The 22,739-nt window shown below is 38.7% G+C and overlaps 1 protein-coding gene across 5 annotated transcripts in view; it reads right to left on the reverse strand.

Annotated features, from left to right (window-relative positions):
- Window positions 1–4,353: 4,353 nt before the first annotated feature.
- Window positions 4,354–22,739, reverse strand: part of ldb1a (LIM domain binding 1a) — a 39,294-nt gene continuing 20,908 nt past the window's right edge. The window contains exons 1-11 of one of the 5 annotated variants that reach the window (XM_041790383.1): window positions 13,327–13,651; window positions 10,880–10,982; window positions 10,237–10,281; window positions 9,983–10,058; window positions 8,638–8,740; window positions 8,310–8,482; window positions 8,096–8,218; window positions 7,937–8,014; window positions 7,697–7,820; window positions 7,375–7,523; window positions 5,567–6,422 (exon numbers count right to left, since the gene is read on the reverse strand). In XM_041790383.1, the coding sequence (XP_041646317.1) occupies window positions 6,198–6,422; window positions 7,375–7,523; window positions 7,697–7,820; window positions 7,937–8,014; window positions 8,096–8,218; window positions 8,310–8,482; window positions 8,638–8,740; window positions 9,983–10,058; window positions 10,237–10,281; window positions 10,880–10,899 (1,116 nt within the window). In that variant the 5' untranslated portion in view covers window positions 10,900–10,982; window positions 13,327–13,651 and the 3' untranslated portion in view covers window positions 5,567–6,197. The other 4 variants (XM_041790384.1, XM_041790385.1, XM_041790382.1 and 1 more) reach the window with 4 other exon arrangements.

The following is a 22,739-nucleotide window of genomic DNA, read 5'->3' on the forward strand; positions in this document are numbered from 1 at the left end:
AAAAACATGGACAGGGGAAATCCAGTGGGACTAACCAGGGGCAAAACAACTTACTTGACAACACATTAATGACGAATAGGTGAAAGAGCACAAATAATATATAGCTGAAGTTACCCTTTGGGTTAAATTAGGGTTTATTTTAAGATACGGCATTTATGAGATGTTGTCTGGGATTGATCATATTCAAACAGCTGTCATATAATCATACAAACCTATTTATATAAACAACTTTTGGCAACTGTTATCATTTAACTGCCTTATTATTTATCAGCAACAGAAAAATCAAACAGATAGGTCTAGTGAAAATTCAGATGAACTCTGGGCCATATTTTGCAGCCATAAACAACATATTTGACAACCCTCTGGGACTAATTACACAAACTGACACAAAAGCTCAGTATTTCTCAATAGTGTGGCGAGGCACACTGATGTGCCTTAGAGAAAATCAGATGGGAGGTTGTATAACCATGAAATAAGATCAAGACAACTGTACAACAACTAACAGTATCTTTAATAGTCTTTTGCAATGTAGATGAAGGAGGCTTTTAGCATTGATACAAGTATGGTGTGCCTTGAGATTTTGGCTTGATCCTAGGTGTGCCTTGGGAAAATAAAGTTTGAAATCTGCTGCTCTATACTCCAAATGTATTGTAACAGTGAGGCCAATTCCTTTATTTTTGCTGTAGACCAAGAACATTCCAGTTTGACATCAAAAGCTGAATATGAGACAAGAGATCAACATTTCAGCTTTTACTTCCACGTATGTAGATCTGGATCTGCTACAAAAGTTAGAAGATTGCATTATTTGAAACAGAACAACACATTTTTAGGCGAGCAGAAGTATAGGAACAGATAGACATAAAGTAGATTAAAGTGAAGTCTTAATATTTGATCGCGAATTTTTAGCTTTGAAGAACTGCATCAAGCCTTTGACCCACTGACATCACAAAACTTTTGCATTCTTCCTTTGTGATGCTTTTCAAGGCTTACCCCTTGACTGTGTCTCACAGATGAACTTGTATGTTTAGGATCTTTCTCCAAACTTTAGCCTTTCCATCACTTTGGTAATAAATTTTTCTCTCAACAGTCCATAAAACTTCGTCCCAGAATTTTTAAGGCTTGTCTATGTACTGTTTGGAAAATTCTAGCCTGGCCTTCCTATTCTTCTTGCAAAAGAGTGGTCTGCATATTCTGGTGTAGCCTCTGTACTTGTGTTCATGAAGTCTTCTGTGCACAGTAGATTGTAATACCTTCACACCTGCCCTCTGGAGGTTGTTGCTGATGTCACTAACAGTTGTTTTAAGGTCTTTCTTTACAGCTTTCACAATGTTTTTGTTGTCAACTGCTGCTGTTTTCCTTGGTCTGCCTGTTAGACGTTTGTTACTTGCTAAATGGTTATACTCCATCTCCTCTCAGCTTCACAATCGCTTGTCTTTCACCCATAGGCAGCTCACTGGTTTTCATGTTGGTCACACCTCTAACTAGAAATGCAGTCTGCACAGGCAGAACCCAGATCTGAAACTGAATGTAGATGTTCAGCACTATTTATTTATTGAATAATCAATGTAATAGGAAACATGCCTGTCACTCACATGTTCCAATACTTGCTCCCATGAAAAAAATGTGTGGGTTTAAACTAAATGTGTTATCTTCCAAGTTGTGTATCAGATGCAGGTGTATATACCCAGAAACAAAAGGTGAAATGTTGATCTCCTGTCTCATATTCATCTTTTGATGTCAAACCCAATTGTTTCCAGTCTACAGCTAAAATGAAGGAATTTACCTCACTGTGCCAATACTTCTGAGGGGAGTGTGGCTAATAGATAGCATTACATACTTGAAATGACGTGATTTAACAATAATATTTAAATTTTAGATTAATTAAACCCTGCTTCTGTAAGACACCATCAGTTTAGTTTCCTTATGGCTAATATAATCTTTGGGAAGTGTTACACATTAGAATCTCACTGTCTCAGTTCATCGACAGCTGCGCCGTTTGTCAACGGCTTATATTAGCATTCGCTGTTAAAATATACAATACCATATGTAAAGTTTCGACTCTTAAAAGAAAACAAAAGTGTATTAATTACATAAAACCTGCCTTATATTGCCTTTAAAAATTATTAAATAAAAGGAAACGTAAAGAAACTCAAATACCAATGCAGTCTTTTACCCTCCACCCTACAACCGTTACATGTAAAGGAGCTAGCATTAGCATTTAGCTATATCTATGTAACCTTACCTTTGGAGATCCTTAAACAATGGAGGAGAAATTAACTGAAAATCCAGGACGCACTAAAGTTCAGCAAAGAATAAACACCGTTGCTATTGTGTCATGTAGTTTAACAACTTTCCTCCTGTCGTTGCTAAAAATGTAGAAGCCGAGAAATTATAATGTTTTGTCCCAGGCTATCATTTGTTCATTTTTCAGTCTGACTAGACACCATTGAGATTGGAGTCTGCGCTGAGAGAGCATACAGTTGGTTTGTTCTCAGATATATTTTTAGATACAGTTAATAAAAGAAACTTGCAATAACCGGTGATTTAAAGGTCCGCTAGGGATTTACCCTATTCCGGTACTGCAGTGTAAGTTTCACTTCCCCTTTAACCCAATAGTTTCAGGTAGAACTGAAATAGGGACTCTGAGCTTGGCTCATATCCTCAATCCTGCTCTTCTTTCATCAGTTATCTGTTACAGTGGCCACCTATTACAAACACAGCCATTGTCACAGCCTGTGTATTAGTTTTTTCTTGCCAGCCATCATATCTGCCATCTTTACCAGCTCTGGCCTGCCAAGAAGAGATGAATAACTTGCTGGAAGCACTGGCAGATAGAAGGTCACTCTGTAGATTGCATACTCGATTCCTTACAAATATACACCACTACATTTAGGCATGTCAAAATGATCTGCTGAAGTCCAAACTGAGCATCAAAACGAGGAAAAAGCGGTGGTTTAAGTGACTTTGGGCATGCCATTGTTCCATATAAAACAAGTGCTCCTCATTCTCAAACTTTACTGCTTTAATTAAAAAATCTGTACAACTGTGCTGTGCATGGCTAATTCTTCCCATTCTCTTGCCAAAAAAACTTGTCTTCATATTTGTGAACAGCTTCCTTTGCTGAGTTGTTGGTTTTTCAAAAGCTTTAACTCACAAAATGAAGTAATTGTTTCCCCATGGTGACTACAGAAAAGTGATTTGTTCCTTCAGTTTGGAGTCACTGGAATGCTTTTCTAGAGGATTTTGTGTGGAAAGTGCAAACATTCATGAAATTTTAAAACAATAAGACAGTCTTCAGTGAAAATTCATCTTTATTGATACCATACATGAATTATCAGACAGAAACCTGGCAAAAAATATAGATATAAAATCACCCCTATGGTGAGGTGCTACAGGAGCCAGCGATGGGTGCATTGCCATTTCAGCTCTGTCTCACATATCACAAACCCTCATTCCCTGTATACCTTCTACTTAGGAAACAAAAGTGTTGAAAACCGCCCCTAGATTCAATTCTGTCGACCTGCTGAGTTGGTACACCACAAAAAGGATACTAGAGGTTCTAGAGACAATTAAGGGTTTTAACACAACAGCCTGCAGCTCAGTGTGGATTTACAGACATCATTTCTGCCAGAAATAATGATTGAGGAATTTTTAACACTCTCTCCCACTCGGTATGGTTGCTCTGAGAGACCCCTGCTGGGGGACTGTGTTAATCACCATCCAAGAACTGTGAGGCTGTTGAAAAATGGCTCACAGATAAAGCAAAATCCCCCAAAATATCAATAAAAACAGCAAGTCTTGACTAATTTCTCAAGGGTAAGGTGTTGTTTATGATCAGCATATCCTCATTCTGGATGTATATACTTTTACTTTTCAGTAACAGCTCTGAGGTGTATTAGAAAATCCTCAATCAAATCTATTAAAAAAAATTTTTTTTTTAAGGTTTCAGTGAATTTGAACAAATTTCAACAAATGTTGTGCGCCACTGTGGCACATTTCCAGTATCTGGGGCTCTTCATCACAGGATGACTCACCCCAAGCAACTTCACAAAAAAGATGACTAATACTTTGTCTGAAAGTGGACATCTTTCGGTCGATCTATTTTTTTAGTAAGAGCAGAAGCCTACAAAGGCAGAGAATGGCATAAATGTCAAATACTGAACCACTCTAAAAACAAGGCCAGATATCTCATAGCTGCATGTGAAATAAAAACAAGTAATGGAATGACCTCTATTAGCATTTTGCCACTCTGCAGTCCCACAAACTCCTCCATATATTATCATGAGTATTGTACAGGTGGGTTGGACCTAACAGAATGTCAGTACATAGAAAAATAAATACAGTTTGCTAACATGAGGGCAAAATTCTTTTATCAGTGATTGTACCATTAAAAATCACGTTTAAAAAAACTTTTAAGAGGCTTTTCATCTCTTTACATTAGATTGAGTTTCTCATAGTTCTAGGGAGGAATACATAGAATAACTTTTACAGAAATTACTACCTAAAAATATACAAGCACAGACACAAACATGAGGAGTAAAGCCAACAAAATGATTCTTCATAAAACATAAAACACCACAGTGTAATCAATATCTAAAGAGTCTTTACATGTAGCTCCTTGGTCTGCAGCTTTCTTAATTGTGATTAAAAACATTTCTGGGAAACTTAAGTTAATACAAAAGTCTTTTTTACTTATTTTACAATCCTGTCAAAACTTGTTTTTAAAATATTTTTTGAGTAGCAAATTTGAGAAGTTTTCTTTTATTGTGTTCTCTGTAGAGGACCCCAGATAGAGATTTCAAGACAAAGCAAACAGTTCTGCGATGACAAGTCAACAGATCCAAACAGGTGCTTGATGGAAATTCAGTGAGGACAGAGGTTTTCAGTGTGCTGCTTTAAAGATGTACAACAGTATTAAAACAATAATCTGGCTCTCCAGAACTTGTTTTGTATCACTGAAGCCAATGCACCTGGTGACAGTGTGGTGTCTGACACAGATGGATGACGTTATATCAAGCACAGACTTACATGAAAGTTATTACCATCACAAGAAGAATGATCTAACAGCAAGAAATACTTATACATTAATATACTGTTGGTTTCTGGTGTTTTACAGTTCTTACATTAGCAATAATAGAAAAGAAAAAAATACACCGTTAATTCATAAGAAAAATAGATTGGAGTTAAGAGTGGAAAACAGTGCAAAGAATATTCTGGGGTGTTTTTGTTTGCTTGGTTGCTTGTCTGTTTTATTTTTTAGAAATTGTTTACAAAAATAAAAAAAATTCAAAACAAGTCTAAAACATAGAAAATGAAAACACACTTCTGTAGAGTCTGGTGCTCTGGTCCAGACACGCTGCGTACCACCTGTCTCCAGTACCTCAATGTTTAATGCTGTGGGTGTGGCTGGGAGTGTTGGTGTGTGCACTCTTCTGGGTGGTTGTCATTGTGTGTATGGGTGTATGTATGGTGTGTGTATAGGATTTAGCGTAGTGGTTCTCAACTCCGGTCCTCAAGCTCCGGCACTGTACAGGTTTTTGTTCCAACCAGGTCCTACAAAAACAAATGATTGAGTTTTTAAAAACCGAAAGTTGAATTTTAGATACTAAGAGTGCACACAGATTTCTGCAGCCTGCAAAAAATAATAAGTTAAATAAAAGCTAAGCATTTCTTCCCTTTGACATGAGCACAACAGAAACAACGAGGTGTGTTGTAAAGGGACAACACACGCCTGCGAGACCCGAGGTTGGAACAAGAACCCACTGACATGGTCGCCATTGCGAGCACTTGGACAACAGGTCATGCCGACTTTGGCTCAATCTCTGTGGTGAGTGATGATGGGGGGGTCAAAACACATGCATACACCCCGCCAGACCCACCACTCCTCTAGGAGGACTAACTGGAGCTGAGCAGCTAGGGGCCAGACTGAGCACCACTGAGCATGTGCAACAATGTGAGGGAACTAGTGGGAATTTGCTGACTCCGTTCTTTAGGTGACAGCTCTATCAGTCCACGAGCTTTTGTCTCTTTCCCTGACCATTCTCTTTCTGTCTTTAAAAAAACTGAACGGAACAAAAGAAATAAACGGAACACAAGAGCTCAAGGCCATCCTCCTGACTCCTCTTGCTAATGTGTCGGCTCAGTTGGATCCAAGTATTTTTAAGCTTTAAAAAAGGGACTGTCTATCCCTCTGTGCTCTACTGAGACGACTGGGAGTTGTCATTCTTGCTCTCCTGACTGGAGGGAGCCTTGTTGTTCCAGGGCGAGTGAGCCCCCAGTGCAGGCGAGCTGTTGAAACTGTCCTCATCGTCCAGGCCATTCGCCCCATCGAACTGCGTGTTCTCCAGCCGTGTGATCAGACGCTCGTCCTCGTCACCAAACTCCCCTCCCATCAGAGTGGGCTCTCCCACCATCATCACGTCCTAAAGGGGACAGCAAGGGCCGGTACATATTATCCCCATAATAAAGGGGGTTGCGCGGAATGATTGGCTGCACGGACGAGTTGTAACTGTAGCAATTTTGCTCATGGTCTAGGTGTGATCTAACTTTGCCCAATTCCATCTTACAAATGAATATGAGCAAATGGAAACTGAAACGTCATGCTAGATGTTAGGGACCAAAGTATTCCAATTTTTAAGCCTGAGGTTTTTGTGTCCCTTCATTCTTAATCTTATCACATCAGGACAATGTTTCAGGGCAGCTACAATTCAGAAGTCCATGTGGCCCTGACTTCCTGCCCCTGTTCCAAGGACCAGGGTCTAGGCGCCCTCCCTACTGGCCAGCAGTGGGCATCCCTGATCCTTGAGTGCTGCATCAGGGGGTTTCATTCCACCTCGGGTCTCGTTCACTCAATCAACCAACCATGTAAGCAAAGACAGCAGTGCTGTATGAACCATGTGCTCTGATAAACTTATCAGTAACCCTTTAACCAAGTTTAGTTTGAGAGAGAAGCAGACTGTCCCGCTGGAGATCAGAGCAACCCTAACCCATGGCCCCAAAATTTATAAGCAATAGAGAAGGAGTTCACCTGAACCTCCTCTATAAAAACCCTTAAACCTGTGGCCCCGGGGGACCAGGGACTGCCCATCACTGGTTCACATCAGGGGGTACACTTACTAAATCTAAATAATATAAGTGATATTCAAGAAATATACCCCTGATCTCCCACCACATCTGAATCAAAACCCCATTTGAAGAAGACTCATCTCTCCCGGTCCAAAACCTAGTGCTAAAGCTACTCCTAAACACATCAACAATCCCAGTTAGAATCCCCTACACCCATTAATAACTATCTCCCATCCTCTGTCTAACCCCACAAGCCCGCCCTGCTGACCGAGGAGGTTCAGAGAGAGGTCAAGTAGATGTAATGCTTACAGGTACCTGGCTGGAGAGTGAAAAGCTGTTTGCTGGACTCTTCTTTTTGCTGTTGTTGTTGTTATTGCTGCCTCCACCGGAGCTCACGGTGCTTCCACCTGACACCTTCCTTTTCCGTCGCTTGTTTGGAGCTTGTCTGGCTGGCTCGGCTACAAAAAGACAAAAAATACACAAAGATACATTTTCAGAATCTTGTTTTCATATCGGTTATCCACTAGCCTGTTGCAGATAAGGGACTTGCATGAAATTGCAACTGGATCTGCTTCTGTAAGCAACACTCAAATAAGAGCGACAGTTTTGAAAGTGTTTCTGTGTGTGTTACCTGGCGGTGCTACCATTCTTTGCCACTTCTGGAAGAGGCAGGTCTTCAGGCAGTCTCTGGGGCTCAAACTGTAGGTCTTATGTCTGGACATCAACTCCTGCATGGGCTCCAATATCACACATAGCTTTGAGAAAGACAAATAAAAAGGGAGATGCTAGAGGACTGGTCTTGTATGGTATGTTTGTAAAATAAAGAAATGTTCCAAACAACAATAAAGCAATCATGATAGAAACTGCTTACACGGAGGTAGTTGAGCGTGGAGTTTGACAGCCCACATCTGGTGATATTTTTAGCCAGCTGATCGAGCATCTGGGGATCCTGAGTAAACAGATTTAATAGGTAAGATGTCCAAAGAGAGATTGAATGTGTCTGTGTGTGCTTTTTAGGTCTAAAACTCACATGCATAGCCAAAATGCTCCTGGGTAGGACCTCTCTGTGTTGTCTGATGCTAAAATGCCACGTCTTGATCCTCATCATGTCATCAAACATGAACTCTAGGTACAGGCGACCCTCCACACATACCTTACCCATACAAGATATCAGAATAAAAAGTTGTTAACAGCAGAAAATAACTGAGTCTGAACTTTTAAATCAGGTATGGCATTAACTGTACCTGTGTGAACATGGGTTTGCCATTCTGGGTCACCATGGTGCACTGGTCACAGTCCAGAGACACAAAGTTACTGTGGAAGGACTCCTTTGGATGCTTCAAAACATAGAACAGCTCTGTGGCACCCCCCTCAAAAATACTCCGAAAGTATCTTGGTATTAACGTCCTGCCGATAGCTGCAGAAGAATAAAAAATTTTGTGAATTTAATCAGCACAAACAATATTTCTACAGTGACACCTGATCCATGCAAGAGAAGTGTATACATAACCATTCCATACTTGGATGCCAATAAAAATCTTATATCAACATCCCTCTAAAAAATATTCTTACTATATCGTTTGGGTCCATCTTCCAGACAAAAAGTGATTGTGAGCATGGCGTCATCCTCAAAAAACTCTGTGGTGAACGCATCCCACCAGAGATTGTCACAGTCCTGAAAACAAGGAAAGAACAACAGTTTTCACACCATAATACCATAAAGCATGACTTAAAGTAGGCATGAGGCAGTTTAATCTATGAAATAAAACATATGATTGATTTTGAATTAGTAATGAAAAACTGTGAATTAATATTGTGCTTATTTTGACTCATACTGCAAATGCTACGTGAATTTGTGAGTTGATGGGGGTATTAGTTTTATATCACTTATTTTTAATAAAAATATACAAAAATTAAGTCAGATTTCTGCAAACTATTCAAGACCAAAAACTGACACTTGAACGTTTGCATGATGTGTAGAGACTATCTCTGCCAAAAAATGTATTAAACTGGTATTCTGACACGTTATGTTAAAGAAAAAATGCAGTTTGAAAATTGCATTAAGCCATACTGAAGTGTATTCTAAATTTTAATGAATTGCTCAGCTGTTTTCTAATCCAACAGAGTTCATTTGTTTAGCATGGAATACCTGATCCAAAAATAACAGCTGCTCATTTGCCTTGAAATGGCAGAGTTACAAAATTCTGAAAAAACAAACAAATTAAACATACTGAAACCATTTAAAGCAAAGAAGCAGAAATTCTGGTTCTCCAGTGTGCTAACTCATATGCTGTACTTTCTAAAACCTGGTCAATAGAAGTCTCAGTACCAACCACAAGACATCTCCAAGTCTTGAGTGCTTCATGAAAGTCGAACACAAAACACATTCCAAATATCAGTGTATGAGCAGAATTGCATTTCTGTTGGTTCACATTGGAAGTTAAAACATAACTGAATTAAAGGGGAGGGTAACACTGCAACTAAGACATCATGTTTACCGCAACTCTTACAATTAAAAGCTTGTAGTCTGCACACTACTGTGCACTGTGTACATGCTAACACATGCAGACAATCACATAAAAGCTAGCTTAATATATGTATTAAGTCTCAAGCTTTTGTCAATAAACAGTTGGCACTTATATCAGGTTGATCAGATAATCCCATTAGAGCCTGAATGCAAATTCAGTCAGTGAATTCTCTGGATTAATTTCCATCAAAATCCTTAGCATGGCTAGCTACAAATAAACAGCAGCTGGGAGGGAAAAATCAAACAACACTACAATAGAAAACACTTGAGGTTGTAGCACCATAGACTGCAATTAAGACCATCTAATTCAGTGTTTCTGTAAAGCAGCTGTTTTTTTTTTTTTTGCGATGCTCTTGTTTTTTTTTATGTGAGTGATAAAAAGATTCTCACCTCTGTCCAATTCTGTAGCCTTTTGTTCAGCTCATATATCCTGTAATCTGTCTGGTTCCCGTACGGTGTGGGTCTCCTGAAACAGAAACAAAGTAACTTGTTGTCAACCCAGCTTTCTACACCCATAGTGCAAACAAATGGTTGCACAGACTAACCCTTTTGGTTCTGATGCAACACTTTTAACATGTATGCAGCACAACACCAAGAATGAAAGCTTTGAAAATAACATGTAAGCTGACACTCATTTTACTTACCCCATTCCAGGCTCCATGTATGATGGTGGGTACATGGGTGTAGGCCTACAAGAAAAAATAATTGTAAACATTAGCAACATCATCAGAAACATGGTGCGCTTGACACATCATATAGAAACTGTAACAAACCAGAGAAGCATTGCCTTTTAGGATGAAAATCCACAGCACAACTCAGCAGGGAGGCCAGGATAAGGTTTAGAAGTAGTCAGCAGCACTTGCAAAAAGAATTACTGCTAACATTTACAATAGCATTGCTGCATGCTTTCTGTGACATTTTACTTTTACACTTACTTCAATAAAGCTGAAAATTATTGCTTTGCTATTTTGCAATTTCAAGCCATAGTCAAAATAACTTTGCTTCTGTGTGATCAGCTTTAATTTTAATTTTTTCACTAAAACTATGACAGACGGGTTGATTAAAGAGTTACACATGTAAAATGTGCTTTGTCTCAAAAATAAAAAGCGTTTATAAGTCAAGGCAAATCTTTCTTTAAACAAAAAAAATATTGCAAATAAAAATAAATACATCCCTTCCAAGAAAAATAAATGCAAGGAGAGACATAAGAGGAGACTATTTGAACTGATTTAATGACTGAATAACTGCAAAAAAGTCTCTCTTTTAACATTATAGCTTCACACCTACCCCACATCTCTGTCCAGCATAGCGCCTGGGTGGAAGGGGGGAAAGCTGCCGCCGTTTGGGGGCTCCTTAGGAGAGTACAGCTTGAATGACTTTGACGAACAGCCTGCGCACAAGCACGCAGCAGAGGAGGAGAGGAAAAACAGAGCAGAGATTTAGAGGAGATTTAGATTACTTTAGATTTAGCTCATTCAAATCACAGCATCATCTAAGCAATCTAATGTTGGATGATTTTGTTGAGATTTACTCCAATAAAAGTACGTTGCCAAAACAATTTCCTGCTGCTTTCATTATCTAATGCATCTTCAATCTGGTAAATGGACAAGGAAACAAATCATCACTACAGGGAAAAAAAAACCCAGGAATATTTATTAGCCTGCAGCAATAACAGAACATAATCAGTGAAATGGGGGGGATACTAGCAGAGATGTTCTAGCATGCTCTGTCAACCATACCCATCATTACAGGGAACCCTCTTCTCTGCATATAGCCCCATGTAATCCTAACCATACTCTGCACCGTGTATCCCCCTCTAGTTTGCCTCTACTACCCATCCCCCCACTCGCTACTCCGGCTGTTGTTAACCCTTGTCTGTCTGGATAAAGCATTCATGCTCAAACAATTCCGGCCCCTAAGAAAAAACATCTATTCTACATCTCTACTAAAGGAGACCTCACACAGACAGCGGCTGCATGCAATTAGGTCTGACCAAAAATATTTTGTACCCTGGCAAGCAGGCAAGGGCAGGCTAGGATGCTTGAAGAAAAGCAACTTCTGGGATTCTGACCCAGAATTGACCATCACAACAAGTGTAGCTAGTATGTTACCCTACTTCATAGTGACAAGTCAAGTCAACTGGAGGAATTTAATATATGTAGTTAATTCTTCATTGTAAAAACCAGATACTAATACTGAGATAAAAGCACTACACTTTTTTGTATTTTAACAATGATGCTTATGTGCAATCTGCTTAATCTGTTATTTTCGAGAGGCACCAGAAGGCAGCATTTAGAATTAGTCAAAAATTTATGAAAAACAGACAATCCCCGTTAGCTTGTTGAGCGCTGGACAGGCAAAAATGTGGTGATACAATATGCAACATTTTACATGATTTAAGACACAACATGCTGCAAGTAACTGTGATCCTTAAAGCAATACAGTTATATTTCTACATGCAATATGACTGAAATTTTTACTACTTTAATGCAATCAGTTCTGTCACACTAAACATCATGTCATAGCTTTTTGTGCCACTTTTGCAGCATCAACAGCAGTATGCTGCTTTACTCAATTTCTACTGATTCTTAAGTATAGACAAATTCACAAATTGTGTTGGTTAGAGTCAAGAAAAAGACTTTGAGTTAAGTTTGCCTGCATGAACTCCGATCTGTCTGTCCTCCTTCACAGCTCAGTCTCTGCTCCCTGAACAACTACGGCTCCTCCTTCATTTACTCTGACCCTTTTCTTTCTCACTTCAGTATATGCAAGGGAGTCATGGCAGGTCATATTCTCCTCCCCATTACTATGGGGGTGAACCTGCTACAGGGCACTTAACAATGGTTCTCTAAGCATTTACCTCTGACCTACAGCCCAACCTCTCTAGCAGCACCAGCCATTAGCTCCAGACAGCATTCAGCCCCATGTGTAGCCCTTGATAACACAATACAACATAAACCTCCTTACCACATATTGGAGTAAATGAGTCATTTTCTGTAATATGGAAAAGCACCAGCTTCTGCAGATATAACCCCAGATTATTGCTGACAGAAATAATCCATACTTTAGATAAACACCACCATGCATCCTCTTAAAAAAAGGTAGCAACTAGCATTTAACCTTTTTACACATCTACAGATAAAATGATCCACTCCCATTGATGCATACAATGAACACTTTACAGGCCAGACACAAGTAAAATACATCAATAGGGAAGCACCCTCATCACCCATTAGTCTTCAGGCGCACAACTAGGGGCTGATAAGAACTCAAGGTGTACATCATCACAATAAACATCAATTTAAACGATTTAACACAGTGGGACTTGGGTGATGTTTATCCGCCCAAAATATTCACAGCAAACAATGGACTTGCATCCAGAGGTTGGCCCTAATCCAATAAAACATCAAAAGCAATGTGAAGTGACACATATGTACAGTGCATACTTGTTTCAAGCCTTTTTTCCCCTTTTGGGATGCACCGTGGACATTTTAAAATAAGACCGTCTTCCCTTTAAAGCACAGCATCAGGCGTAAACTGAACGGCAGGGCCGCATTCATTAACCGTTTGCAGAGGACGGTTGCCATTGCTAAAATATGCACCTAGCTAGCTGTTATAGTAGCGTCCGCCTTAACATCGACTTAAACACACCAGTGCTTAATTATGGCCGGTTGAAGTAATTTGTTGTGAAGCTGTGTCGTTGCTAAAGTTTGGTGTTTCTAAGTTAGAGTTACCTGCAGAGAAAGGTCCACCGAAACGCGGTGTTGCTCAACACCTCCGCTCGGTGTTTTAGCCTCCTAGCCTCGCAGCTAGCCTCAACGGCTGGATGGGGAAAGCTCCAGCTTTGACCGTTGATAATGCAGTCCGGCGATATCAAACAAGGCGACAAAGGGCGGAAAGTAGGAAACTCCAGCTAGGTTTTTACGGTCCTGTCAATTTGCAACCCGCTATTATATGTTTTAAATGTCACTTGAAGCAGGGGAAAGCGCTACCTACCCACTACTACTACCGGACCCTTTGTTCCTGCCAGCCGAGACACGAACAAACAAAGGCCCGCCTCCTTCAGGCTCCTCCGCCCATCCCAGCTCACAGACCGGGACAAACACAGGCCGGCCTCCCTGTCAGGGGCCCCCAATTTGTCCTGTCCTGGACCTGTTCCTGCACCAGTGGCCCCAAGGGTGGTACACAGTGGATCCCCACTGAGAGGAGCACTTATTAGCCTCTTTCGACTCTTCACACTGGGCAAATGAATGGACAAAACGATCTTATTCATCAGTCTGAAAACATAATTTAACTTCTGTTACAACTAGTTCAAACTCCCTGTAGCTCGGACTTTTCAGCTAGCCCACATTATGCCAAGAAGCAAAACAAATATTGGCTTTATGTTTTATAATTTCATTATTTTATCAAGTGGCATGCGTATGTTTTTATTTTATAACAACAGCTACTTTACCCAGTAACCCACCAGTTAAAGCTGCAGTGTTGAGTTTTTGGTTGGTTATGAAATAGACTAAATTTAAGTGTTGCTTTTGTGAGCTACAAACGCAATCAAGGCCATCTACATAAATATTCACTATTTCTGTTGTTATTTCTAATGTCTAAAATTGTTTGCAAGAGGGGTAGGAGTCAGACAAATTGAGTTACAGTATTCTGCAGAAAGAAGATTTGTAATGTTTACATTTTCCATACCCAAACTTCTAGATAAGTGATATTAAAAGGAAGCAGTTTGGGAGTTTTTGTTAAAACACTCTTCAGATGTAGACTGACATGATAAAATCATTTAAGACATTCCACTTTATCCACAGGGTTTGCCTAAAAACGACAAACAGAACATTCTGCTCATGAGCGTTAAGAAGTAAAGCTACTTTCAGAATACTGTGAAATGATAACACTGATGCTTTTCTGTACCAAAGATTAATGACCCAACTGCTGAAGTTGTGCCTAAATTTTGCCGCACAGTACAGTTGCTGGATGCTGGGGTATTTCTTGTTTTATTCGATAATGCTACCTTAAAAATATTATTTTGTCCAATACTGTGTTTAGTGTTGTTCCTATTAATCTGCTGAGTACCTGTAATGTAAGGAATTAAATGTAGCGGGACTGAAAAGGTACAATATTTACCATTGCACAGCACTGGAGTACAAAAACTAAAAGTCAATACAAAGTATGCTAGTACCTAAGATTATACTTTGCTATACTGAAAGAGTTCATATGATCAGTAACTTTCTATCACTGTAGATAAAATGCCATTCAATACAACCAATTACTCTGCCCTCACAATGATAGCTTGTGATTTAAATGTCATTGTAATTAATAAAAGTCAGAAGCCACCCATGTCTGCTAGAGGATTAAGACTGTTATAAATTAAAACAAGATACATATTTAAGGATTTTACCATTTAATCCAAAATTAATGAACTAATGTCCTAGCAGCACAGTAGGACATCAAAGTCTAAAAACATCACTGACAATTAAATAAATGAAGGACATTTTAGATCTGCACACAAAGACATTTGAGGTATTATGTAACACTGACTTTTTTTCTGCACTTGTTTCTCTTGCTTTGACTTTGTCTTTAGCATATGTGTGATGTAGATGTAGTTTATTTGCTTTTCCAATCTGCAGTGGTCAAGGCTTTGTTGAATTGTAGCTCATTTCTTTGGATAATCTCAAGGTAGCATGGTGTTCGACTTTTGGGATCACTTTCCATTGTTATGCGGATGATTTACACTGTTATATGCCAGTAGTCCTTCAAAGCAGGTCCAGTACAAATAAACTCGAGGCTTGTGTGGCTGCTGGTAGGAGCTGGTCAGCATATTTCCTCCTACTCACCTCAGCTAAGACAGAAATGATGGTTATTGCGCCGTTGTACTTGTCTGATTTGGTGAACCTGTATATACCTACACCTCCTTTGTGTTTCCAAGGGGACTTGGCTTTTGAGTGTCCCAAAGATCAGAAAAAGACAGATGGCCTTCTCTTTTCATGCACTAACATTGTGGAACAGTCTACTTGTTGACATCAGGCAGGCTTGTTGTTTTTTTAATTATTATTTAATTAGATGTAACTCACTGATGTGGATTTATCGATGTCTTTAACTGGTTAAAATGATGAGATACTATCCCAAGGACTCTTATGTTCCTGTCAGTTAAACTTATTGTGTTGTGGAGCTTTAAAACTTTATTAAATCATAAACATTATGCATAATAAAGCGCTGTTAGTCTTTCACGGTTCAAAGTTAGGAAATAAAGTATAAAGTTACTACCCAATATTTTTCAGACATGGACTATGCATACTAACACAAGGCATCCGATGCTGTCCTGACCTTAAGAATCCCGAGCTAAGTAAGAAAAAAGCTCTGATTTGCATTCCCTTCATTAAATTCATGGATTAGAATCAGATATGCTGTTCCAACCAATAACCAGTTACTTAAATAGGCCGCTGAATTCAAGCAAAATTTGTAAAGGCTTATAAAAAAGGATCGCCTTGGCCGATGACTCAAATCCTTCAAGCTGGAGTCCTGAGCCTGCCATTGACTCAGATTATGTAAGGGTATAATCTGCTGCCTCACTTTTAATCAATAACCACTCTAATGTTTACATGCAATGTATTAGAAGACCGGAAAACCCTTTGTGGTCTCAGAGTGCATTTAAAACTCAATTTGTTGAGGCTTTTACTTGAGCTGCCAGTCAGTTTGTAGAATTATACGAGCCAGGAGAGCAGATGAGACACAGCGCATTTCATTTAGAGAGTAAACACATCTGACCCACAACAGTCATTCTTACTGCATAAGACTGGAAACTGGAGCAGGATGGCACAAAGACATGTATACAGAGCTAAATCTTTGATACTTAGCAAAACTTAGCACTCCTGCTTTGAAAGGGATTCTTACGCCATAACAAAAACTGGAGTATATTTCTTTCAATTATTTCCACTCCCACAGCAGAAGCCTATCTTGTCACCAGGATGTTGCTAGGCTAATTTGGATATCCTACAAAGCATACCTCAGTTATATCTAGGTCAAAGATGCAACACTAAATCTTTTTATTGTTACTATGTTTCAGTCTAAACTGTAGTTTCCTAGAAAGTTTAAATCAAGAAATAAAGAAAGTTAGAGCTTCATAATTTTTTAAGAGCAGGCACATAATGAGGTCTATGCTTCTTCTGTCTGCTGTCGGTACAGTGTTGATGGGCTGACACAAGGAGAGTTGTGACAGAGCATCATCTCCCTCTGCTGGCAATTGCTGCAAACATACTACTGATAGTGTCTGAGAGAAGATAGAGAACACAATCCAGGAGCTTTCAGAAATCATAATGCATACACAAAGCTTGATCTTACATCACAAATCCAAGTTTTACCATAGACCAGGTGTGTCATGGTAAACATTAGCGCCTTGTGTGTATTTCATGATGGGCTGCATAGTGGTGAAGTGGGTTGTGCTGTCATTCCACAGCAAGGAGATTCCTGGCTTGAGTCACAAGCAGACAGGGTTTTTCTGTGTGGAGTTTGCATGTTATTCCTATTCATATGTGGGTTATCTACAGCTCCACAGTTCAAACATGCTTAATGGGCTAACTGGTAAATTGTCTGTAGGTGTGAATCTGTCTCAGCCCCGGGACTGACTGGCTACTAGTCCAGGTTAAACCCCGCCTCTCATCCAATGACAGCAGAAATCTGCTGCAGCCCCAAGAAACCCAAAACTGGGCAAACAGTATTGATAATGAACAAGGATGCCTCAGTGTAACAACAGTATCAGCCAATAGTGGCCCTGTTAGCAAACTTAGGTCAACTAATGTGGCATGAAAAGATATCAGCAGCCAATGCTTATCTGTTGGGTCAAATCAGTTTAATCTGGGGATCAAGTAGTCCTTATTAATAAATCAAAAAGAGATTTTTGCCGGGCATTAATAGTCATCCATTGGACCATTTTTTTAAATTCAATTTTGATGTTCATGTACAATTCAAGACCTAAAATTACCATTCTGTAAAGTCTTCTTCAATCTAATCAGGTCATTTTACTCTCTACAGGCTTGGGTGTTCATGGTAGTCAGTCTGCTGTTGTCAAAGACTAAAACTAAGGAGATTTTTCTCTAATTTAATTCTATGTCAGTTAGTATATTCAGTTTTAGTGATTTTCTTTTGTAAAGCTCAGTTTTTTATTTAGTGTTGGATAACTAAAACAATTTTAACATTTTAGTTATTCAGTTAGTTTTAGTTAACTTTAACCTTGCATTAGGCACTCTTTTTTTCCTTTATTTTGATAGGACAGCTAAAGAGAGACAAGAAATATGGGGAGAGAGAGTGGGGGGCATGCAGAAAATAGCAACCAATGCATCGCGGACTGCAGCCTTTGTCTATGGGTACCAACTGAGCTAAATCTGCATCCTGCTGAACAAACTTTGATCTGTTTTCATCGTCAAACACGAGAGCAAATTTTTGAAACTACAAGGCTTAAACTAAATGAAGTAATGAAAAAAACATCTGTACAGGAAATCTGCTAAACTGCTATTTCAGGACTGTGAAATGATGACCAATCTGCAAACCATACGTTTTTTTTTTGTTTTGGTTTGGTTTTTTTGCACTCTTTCATGATCCTTTTGTCTTACATGATGCGCTTTGTATTGCCTTGTTGCTGAAATGTGCACAGGAAAGTAAACATACAAATCTTGCCTTATCATTTCGAACAAATGCCAGGACAGGTTAAATGAAGGCCCACCCACAGAAATGGCTGGGTCCTTGAAAGACTAAGTCCCCTCCCAGATGTGATTAAATAGTGCAAACCCATACATCACACGCTTGGCTCTGACCAACTTTTGCAGTTTCTTAACAGGTTATCACTGACTGGGGTTTTAAGTCCTAACAAGCTTTCTCTTTTTGCTCCCCTATTTTCTGCCCTTCTAACTTTTGTGAAGGTCCTGGAAAGGAATTTAACACATTTAAGGCCTCGCAGTTAAGCTCAACTGGCCTCCACACAAAAATGACCAATGATTTTGGCTCGTACCATTTTAAGAAAATGGGGGTTAACAATTACAAACAGGCTTCACGTTACTGAAGCAAGCATAAATAAACATGTATTTTGTTATTTAATTAGTATATAAGAGGTATTTAGGCTAACAGTAAACTATTATTGCTCATCAGTTTTCTTAACTGCCATTGGCCCCTACATGGGACAGAGCTCCAGAAAGCTTTCCCCTTTCTCCCTTGTGGGCATCTTCGGTTAAGTGGCACAAAATGTATATGAAATATCACATGTGTCTTTGTGGAAGAGAGGGAGCCTATTTCATCTGTATTCAGTAACAGGTACTCAGTATAAACACACTCTGAGTACCTGGCAAGTAGAGCTGTCAGACGGTGTTAACACCAAGTGTGGTACAAGAATATGGCAGTGTTACACATGAGATCTTAGCACTATTTTAGTCACTGGAAAACTGGTCTTGTTCTACAGTAGATCTAATGCTGCCTCTAGTATTTTTAGACCTCAAACTCCTACAAAGAGACCACTTAACATGCTCTGTTTTTAGGTAGAAACAGTGCATGGTTTTCACACTGAAATGTCCATGCATGGTAATGGGATCAAATTCTGTGGTCTGCAATACAGTGAAAGTGTAATAGATCAGATTTGATTATTTGATTTGCTAGTCCTTCTATTTTTCCTCCAATGGATTATGTTCTCATCTAAGCTTTTGACCCCTTTGTTCAACGGCACCCACTCCTAAATTTAATTTCCTTAATTCCATCACTCTTAATCATTTCCCTCCTTCACTTTCATTTGTTTGCACCTGCCCTACTATCAGGTATAATGCTTTTAAAACAGAGAAAGCTAACAACATGTACTATTACCATTTTTGGGTTATTTTTGCTTCTTTAAACAACAAAAAATAAGGAAAAAAATCTGATAAAGCTCTTGAAATCATAATGAATTAAACATTTTTTTCTGGCTGCTTCTTCTCTCCTCTTTCATCATTCTGTAAAATCAGAAGCTTTTGTATGAATGTGATCTGCCTTTTGAGAACCGAATTTGTCATTTGGTATGCAAACAGGTTAAACCAAAACAAGTTTAATGTTTCTGGAAAGTATTCAGATGTGATGTTTCTGAAGCTATGACAGTCGGTAAAGCAGTTGAAATCTAAGGAGAGCGCCGTCTAACAACCAGTTCCACTTCCTGTTGCAGCTTTTCTAGACGCCACAGTGGAAACAGAAACTGTGAGGGAAACTGTTGTGACACCTGCCTGGCTGTGATAGCAACAAGACTGAACCCAGAGGATGCTACTGTGGCCTGACAGCAGGAAGTTTAAGTGCGTGTGTTCAAGATAAATGGACGGATGATGAGGGGAAGCTGGTGAACGTTGCTGTCATGGACGATGACTGGGGCCACTGATCTGCATCAGGGCAGAACAAGCAAATCACTGGACGTTTTTGAATGACTATTTTAATGAAAATATGCTTGAAATATTGGGAGTATGTAAAGATAAAATACAGAAAGAGGCCAGGGGCTACAATCAAACCTATGGACATAAGCCTGAGTACATGGGATGTGCACTCTAACAACTGAACCCAAAAAGGGGCCACAGATTTAGATCGCTTTACAACATCAAGTGAAATAAGTGACTTTGTCCTGACCTAACTCTCTTTGTTTTATAGCCCAGTGCAACTCAGTTGTAAACTGAACAACAAAGACACTGTCTGCAGTCATAATAGTATTTAAAGACTATTCTTGGAGCCACTCCACAGATGGTGAATAATGAAACAACTATGACAAAGCACTTGATTTTACAGGAGAATGAATGCTATCAAAGTTCTAAGTTTAAATAACACAAATTAATATGCCATAGGCAACAGTGTAGGCCTGATGAATCATAATCTAATAATTAATAAATGAACCAAATCCACCAACCAACTCCACCTCAACCTGCTGCTGGCCTCATCGATTTAAATCCTAATGCTCTAATTTTGCGCTGATTAGGGAGATGACTTTATTTTCCAAATTAAAACATGAATCTTGTTTAACAATAGCAATTTGTTTTAAAAAGTTGCTTTAACTTTCTTATACTTTATCAGATAGCCCTTTAGTTGGTTTACAAAAGCCATCCTGGACCCCAAACAGAAGCTCCAACAGGCTCTTATGACAATCAAATTTATTCTGGCTTTTTTAAAAATCTGGTTGACAATTTTTTAAGCAATACTCACTTAAAAACTGTATTTGTTTAGTTGCAGGTTCTTAGCCATTTAAAGTAACATCAACTAAATTCTACTCGTACATTTATGCTGGGTTAACTTAACTTGTTTGAAGGTAAACTACACCATAGAAACTTTCCTACACCTACAAAGTTAAATCCAACTCCAAACAAGTTTAAGTTGTTTTCATTAAGCTGCATGTTCTTCATCTGTTACACTTTGTGGTCAGCCCCCACAGGCAGGACTTCTCCAACTGAGTCAGCAACTTCACTCATGGTGCATAAGTGTCTAATGCCCAAAGGCATTCTGGGAAAACTGTTCAGATTACCTTATGACTGAAATACTTTGAGTGCAATTAGGGATGCATGATATTATCGGTCTGATAGCGGTATCGGCAGATATTAGCTTAAAAAGGCAAATATTGGTATCGGCAGATATCAAAATTTCTGCTGATATTTACATCCGATATTTTGTCTGTGTATTTCAGTATAGATTGACTGTAAATTCTGTCCATATATACTAATAAATTAGTGGAATTTTAGGCTGAACTAACAGACCTGTCAGTATAGGTCTATTTCTTTATTTATCCTCATTCTTCAAATTTTCAAGTGTTTTTAACCCTTTTACTCCTAGCACGTCATCGACAACGCGCTGTTGAAGTACATTTCACATGACCATAATTGCATGACCGTTTGTGCTATCGGAAAAATTCAAACAGTTTCTGAAAGCTAAGGAACTGTGCTTTACAGCCAGCATGCTGTTATTTCTGTAATTTCCCCTTTTCCCACTAAGATTCAAGCATTAAGTTCCCCTGTTTTCGTGTTTCTTCATTTTAAACTGTTAAAACACTTAACATGCAGTAATATGTAAATAACTGCCATATATTAAAAGTTCTAAATATTGTGGAAAAATGGGCAAAAGCACATACTCACAAGACAATTTCTGGGCCTTTTACGGTTATAATAAGAAAAGAGCCCAGAAACTCAGTTTTAATTTAAACAGTAAAAAAAAAAAACACTTTTTAAACATGCAGTACATTGAACACAACTGCCAGATATTAAAGTACTATAAAATAATGGGCAAAAGCACTTACAAGACACTTTCTGTGCCATTTATAGTTAAAATAAGAGGCTCAGGAATTAAAGGGTTAAGGACTAAAGTTTGTTTTCTTGGTCATCCTCAAACCTTAAAGTGTGTCCAAAGGACTGAAATTTCTTTCCGAAGGGCATATCTAAATATCGGTATTGATATTCGTATCAGCTAAAATGAATCTGTAAATATCGGCATATCGGATATCGGCAAAAATCCAATATCGTGCATCCCTAAGTGCAATGGCAAAAAAACTAAGTGAATCATTATTTTTTTACTCAAAAAAAAAAAAGAAAATTTGTTATTTCACCTTAAAGGAATAAAGCTGAAAAAGCTGTTTTGGATTTATGAGTTAACATCTTTAAATCATTCAGTCTTACAGCAAAGGGCTGGAAGGTGCACTTTTACCTAGAAAGTGCTCTTCCACTGGATTGAGTTAATGGGACTTGTCTAGCTGAGTCAGTAACTTCCCTCATGGTGCAAAAGTGTCTAATGCCAAAAGACATTTAGGAAAACTACAGATTAACGGAGGACTGTCAAATAGTTTGAGCAAAATTACAAAAAATAGTAAAAATGATTGAGTTCGGCTTACTTAAAACAAAAAATGTGTTCCATTAACTTAGAAAAATAGACCTGAAAATACTGTTTTGGATTTTTATGTTAACACAACTCATTTTTTTAAAAGCCTTCATCCGGTAAGTCTTACAGTGTTTTTTGAATAGAGTCAAAAAGACCCAAAAAACTCACTAGTACCTTGTTCCAGATGGTCATTTCCTTTTGAAAGTCTTAAAAATGCATTACTATTGCCATTTTGTTTCACAACCAACTTCCAGTCCTCCTCACAGTTTTTTTTAAAGTCTGATCAATTTTAGTTTCAAGTTTCTGC

This window comes from Cheilinus undulatus, linkage group 6 (genome assembly GCF_018320785.1).
Source record: "Cheilinus undulatus linkage group 6, ASM1832078v1, whole genome shotgun sequence".
Lineage (NCBI taxonomy): Eukaryota > Metazoa > Chordata > Actinopteri > Labriformes > Labridae > Cheilinus > Cheilinus undulatus.